We start from the raw sequence: 5,824 nt of genomic DNA, 5'->3' as shown, positions 1-5,824 counted from the left end.
AGAATTAAATATATGAAAAACGGTTATACATATCCATAATCCATGAAAATTTATCTAGAAGTCTTTTAATACATTTAGAACCAAAATCTCAAGTTTGGTAATTTTTATTAACTATTTAGTATTTTTCATGATTTTATGGTTATTTAACAAACTAAAATCATGAAAAAATAGTCAGACAAATCAAAAATTCAAGAAAATTTACCTTTAGGTCTTTGACTTCAATTAAAACTGAAATGCAAACTTTGGGAAATTTTAGAACTAAATTGATTTAGTTTTGAATATTTAATCATTGGAACACCTCTTAAAATGTTAAATATTAGCATTTCAATAATGAGAAATTTCCACTTAAAATGTTATATAACAATTGATCTTTGCAATATAATTTCTACAGAAAAATGTTTCTAACATATCAATATTAAAGTTTGACACAATATTGACATAATTCTATTGTAGTAGTAAGTATACTACTGCTAGATTTCGGTTAGAGACTCGTTAGTGTGTATCATTATTGTACGAATCGGTAGTGGTACAAGTGGAATATAGTTCACAGCACCATTTGCATCATCTCAATGTATTGTGAGTATTCACGCACTCCCCTATTTTCGAATTTTATGTATTGGGGTCGAAAAGCATGTCCGAAAACTATTTATTTGTTCATTGTACTTAAATTGATTTGTATGAAACTTGATTGCTATTTTATTGCCATATATCTTTATGTATGTCTATGCAACACGGAACATGAGAACTTATCGTCTTAAGTCCCTTTCATTACACTTTTCTCCAGCCATTAACTCATTGAGCCAATGGTCATTGTGGATAGCGCTATTAGGAATTGACAACTCCTCACTCGCCCGATTGTTGGAGTGCGTTATACCATATAATCTATGGAATGATAAGCATAGATCTTGATAGGGCATCAGTCATAGGCTTGGTTGGGAACTCATTCTTTGCTCATGCACATACAAACTCGTTTATTAATCATAGCAATAAACTTTTTTTCTCATGATAGCAATAAACTTTTATTTCTGAAAACTTATATACTTGTTTTAGCAATCCTTTTAGCAACGAAATTGATTGCAAATTTTAGCAATGAAACTTGTTTACTCGTTTGAGTAACGAACTTTATCTTCCATTAGAATATGAATGTTGCATCTTATTTGGGCAAAATACTTTATCTCTCATGATGACAAACAACTTTGTTTTTACAAACTTATTTACTCATTTTAGCAATATACTTTTATTATTGGAAACTTTTATCAAAACTTTGATTTCAATTCATGGAACCAATATTATTTTGTTTATGTGTGAGTACTCACCAACTACTTTTATATTTGACGCTAGTTTTACATGTTTTTTTAGGAATCATCGAGTAAGTGGCACTTAGGGACACATCACTGTCAGGAGCATTCGCATGTGTTGTATTTCTATTTTCATTGTAATTTCTTTTAAAAGTTGTTCAAACCCATTGTATATTCGTAATGATTTATAATACTGTGGTTGGTCTTGTCTTTTAACTTTTGCTATGAAACCCTTTATACTGTCATGCCTCGTGTTTCCGCTTTAGCGGGGTATGACCTATGCTATCGATTGCGCGCTATAGCGCCGCTATAGCGTTTCGCGGTAATCACCAACCACTATTTTCAACTTATCATTTTCAAATCGCGGTACCGCAATTTGCACCGCAATTCACCGCAATTAACCGCTATTCTAATGACCGAGATAGCGCCACTATGGCTGCTTTTTTATTTTCTTGCATATTTCAATTATTTCTAATACATATGGCCCATTTGATTCATTTGTCAACAAAAAAAACACTTTTTAATGAGCCCGCTACTTTGAAAAGCCCAATGAAAAACCTAATTAGAATTATTCCGAAAACATGATCGTGAGTTCGTGACTTGAAGACGGCTTGACCGCTTGAGCAATTGAGCTATGACGAAGACGAAGAAGTAAGAAGCGACTTGCGCATTGCGACTGCGAGGCTGCTTCTTCCGATATCGGCCTTCACTGCCCTTCAATCGACTTCCTCACCTCCACACACAGTCCACAGCATCGACTCCGACAGTCTGGCTCCCTTCCCCTTAATCGGCTTGCAAGTTCCAAGTTTCCAACAGCATCAGGTATGTAATTTTTCCCTTTAATCTTTCTTTTCTAGATAGTAAAGACTAAAGTGTAAAGACTAAAGAGTAGAGATATGTAATTTCCTTTAATTCTTCTGAGTTCCAACATCATCAGCTTTAACATCAACCCAATTGAATTATTGTATATCATTTCAACGGAACATGTATGGGAAAAAGCTCCACTGCCCATTTATGTTTGTCAATTTTTCCTTTAATGCTTTATTTTCTAGATAGTAAAGAGTAGAGACATACACACTGTAATTTCATTTATGTTTGTCAATTTGTGCACTCATGTTGATGTAATTTGTTAAGATTTAGAAAATAGGAACATAAAACATTAAGTAGTTATTATGTTAATGAATAATAATGAGTAATGACATGTGATTGTGATTTGTGAAACAGGTTTAATCAATTGTGAATTGACCAATATGGATGCTAATTCTTCACATGCTTCTGTGAATCCGCCCACCACCACCACTCCTACTACTAATACGAGATCAGATGCCAATACAACTAGTGTAAGTGCAAATAAAGGTATGGCATGGGAATGGGGAGTTCAAAAGGATCCATTAAAAAAACAAAATATTTGGTGCACCTTACTCATACAGGACGAAATGTAGTTGCTTGCCCTCACTCATACAGGAGGAAATGTAGGTGCTTGCCCTAATGTGACTACGGAGATCACTAAGAAAGTGCTTGAATCAATGAAAGAAAAAGATAAGAAAAAAAAAGGAAAGACAAAGAACAATAGAAATACTTAGATCAACAAGTTGTATAGACCTTTCTGAAAATGATGATGAGCAAGACGATACCCCACAACCAAAAGTTAAAAAAAGAAAGTTTGTAAGTTCTAGTAATGTACGGGGTCCTATTGATGATGTTTATAAGCCGGATCATGGAAAAGGAAAGCAAACTACATTGAATAAGAATAATCCAATTAAAGAGAAGTTGAAGAAGGTAGCTCGGAAAAAGATTGCGGTTTGGGCTTACTCGGTAGGCTTACCTTTCAATGCCGTACGTGATGAAGGTTTCCAAGATGCGATCAATGCCATTGGAGAATATGGAAGAGGTAATCAATTTTGTTACCTTTCTTATTTGATTAATGTTAAGTTGTTAACATTTTTATATTTACTAGTTTTGTTAATTATATAAATGTTAGGCATGCCGGCTCCAAGTTATCATAATATGCGGGTGACATTGTTAAAGGACGTGTTAGAAGATACCCACAAGTTTGTGGATTCGTTCCGACCACAATGAAAGAAATTTGGATGTAGCATTATGTGTGATTTTTGGACAGATGGCAAGCATAGATCTTTGATCAATTTTTTAGTCAATTGTCCTACTGGTACAGTTTTTCTAAAGTCGATTGATGCATCAGAGCATATACATAATGCTGAATATATTGTGAAGAAGGTAAATGAGGTGATAGCAGAAGTTGGAGAGGAAAACGTTGTGCAGGTAATATTTGTTTCTAATTAGTTATTAGTTATTACTTTTTAAAAAAAAATTATCCATTTTATTAATTAAGTTCTTTTTATTTCTTATAGTTTATTACAGACAACGGTTCAAACTACAAAGCTGCAGGAAAGATTTTGGAAGAACAACATCCAAAATTATTTTGGACTCCATGTGCAGCACATTGTGTGAATCTCATTGTACAAGATATTGGGAAGAAAGAAGCAACAATCATTACCGCTTTGAATGAAGCAAGAGCTATTGTGGTTTATATTTATAACTATGGAAGGATTCTCAATATGATGAGAAAGTTGACAAAGAATAGAGAGTTGCACATGTCTTGTGTAACTAGATTTGCTACCCAATTTTACACCTTACAGAGTGTCCGTGAGAATCGACACCATCTCCAAGTTTTGTTTGTATCTGAGCAATGGAGAAAAAGTGATTTTGCAAAGAAAGCTCGTGGAAAGAGAGTTGAGAAGATAGTATCAAAGCAATCTTTTTGGGATGGTGTATATTTAGCTTGCCAAATATATGCTCCATTGGTGGATATTGTTCGTTTGGTTAACACAGAAGAAAGACCGTGCATGGGGTACATATATGATGCGATGAGTCGAGCACAAGATCAAATAAGCAAAATTCTAAATGATGGGAATAATGACAAAAAAAGACTGGCAGGTAGAATTTTGTCTATCATTCAAACAAGATGTAACGACCAACTTCTTCATCCCTTACATGCAGGTATAAATCTTTTACTTATTAGTTATTAATTTAATTTAAAATAGTATGCAATTATTTGGTTTTAACGTTTTAGTGAATGACTTAATGTACAGCTGGGTGTTTCCTTAATCCTGCAATTTTTCATGGAGATAAGTCAAAGGAATATGAGGCCAATAAACAGATTATGACCGGACTTTATGTTGCTATTGACCGTCTTGTTCCCGATGAAGATGAAAATGATACTTTGAGACAAGAATTGAATCTCTACATTGATTTAAGTGGACAATTTGGATCCCCAGCTGCTAAAAGGAGTATGACAAAAGTTGCACCGTGTAAGTATAAAAATTATAATGTAACCAAAATTTTTTATTTCTTAATTTTTATTAACTTAGGAACTTTTTTGTTGTAAATTGTAGATATATGGTGGCGTTCTTATGGGATAGATACACCTATCTTACGAAAGTTTGTTATCACGGTTCTTAGTCAAACTTGTAGGGCTTCACCTTGTGAACGAAATTGGAGTACATTTGACAACGTAAGTTTTTTTACTTATTTTTAACAAGTATTTTTATAATTATAATTTATAAATGATATTAGCTAGATTGGAACTTCTAACATATTAACTAAAATATTCTAATTCTTTTGTTGCAGCTACATTCTAAGAAAAGAAATTGTCTTTTGCAACAAAAACTAAATGAACTTGTATTCATCCAATACAACACAAGGTTGCAAAAGCGCTTCATGTCTTTACAAAACAAATCTTTGGATCCTATTTTGCTACGAGATGTTGAGGAGAATGATGATTGGACAATACCAACAGAAGATGAGCTTCAAGACTTTGTGGATGATGGTGATGACCTTCTTTGGTCAGATGTGCAAGAAGCAATGGGAGTGAATGTAGACGCTCAACCAAATATTAGGAGCAAACGAGAGCGTTATAGAGACGATGATGGTGATGATATTACAGATGTGGGGAACGATCTTGATGAAGAAGTGAATGCTTTGGATGATGTTGACTCGGAAGCCGAACCCGTGCCATGCGATTAAACTATATTTGACACTTTGACAATTGACACTACGTAGTTTCTATATTATTATATTAGAATTTTGAATATTATGTTATGTTTTTCTATGAATTTTTAGGTTTTATGATATTAATTCTATATAGACTTTTTAGATTTTATGATATTAATTCTAAATATAATATAAAAATATTAAATTATATGTAATATTAAAAAAACCGCTATAGCACCGCTATACCACCATGAAAACCGCGATTTCAAATAGCGGCCTGTGACCGCTATCGAAATTTTGACCGCGATAACTGCATAGGCTAGAATACTAGATTTTTTTATGCTATGATCAGTTATGCTTATATGATTTGTTTGTGGGTGGGGCCCGTTAGGCGTGTTTGGGCAGGGCCCCTTATACTCCTTTGGGCGGGGCCCATTATGCATGTTTGGGTGGGACCTGTTATACTCTTTAGGTGTGACCCATTATGCGAATTTAGGTGGGGCTTGTTATACTCT

General features: G+C 33.8%; 1 protein-coding gene across 1 annotated transcript; it reads left to right on the top strand.

Moving 5' to 3' along the window:
• The first annotated feature begins 2,548 nt into the window (after nt 1-2,548).
• On the top strand, nt 2,549-5,342 carry LOC111901831 (uncharacterized). Its single transcript, XM_023897690.2, has 8 exons — nt 2,549-2,654; nt 2,899-3,189; nt 3,280-3,349; nt 3,431-3,578; nt 3,668-4,316; nt 4,409-4,627; nt 4,712-4,830; nt 4,947-5,342. Exons 1-8 carry the CDS (start codon nt 2,549-2,551, stop codon nt 5,340-5,342), a joined length of 1,998 nt encoding a protein of 665 aa, XP_023753458.2.
• Nucleotides 5,343-5,824: the final 482 nt, after the last annotated feature.

The sequence above is a fragment of the Lactuca sativa genome, chromosome 1, assembly GCF_002870075.4.
Source record: "Lactuca sativa cultivar Salinas chromosome 1, Lsat_Salinas_v11, whole genome shotgun sequence".
Taxonomy (NCBI): domain Eukaryota; kingdom Viridiplantae; phylum Streptophyta; class Magnoliopsida; order Asterales; family Asteraceae; genus Lactuca; species Lactuca sativa.
The sequence above is the reverse complement of the archived record's forward strand: the minus strand, read 5'-3'. Positions and strand labels throughout refer to the sequence as shown.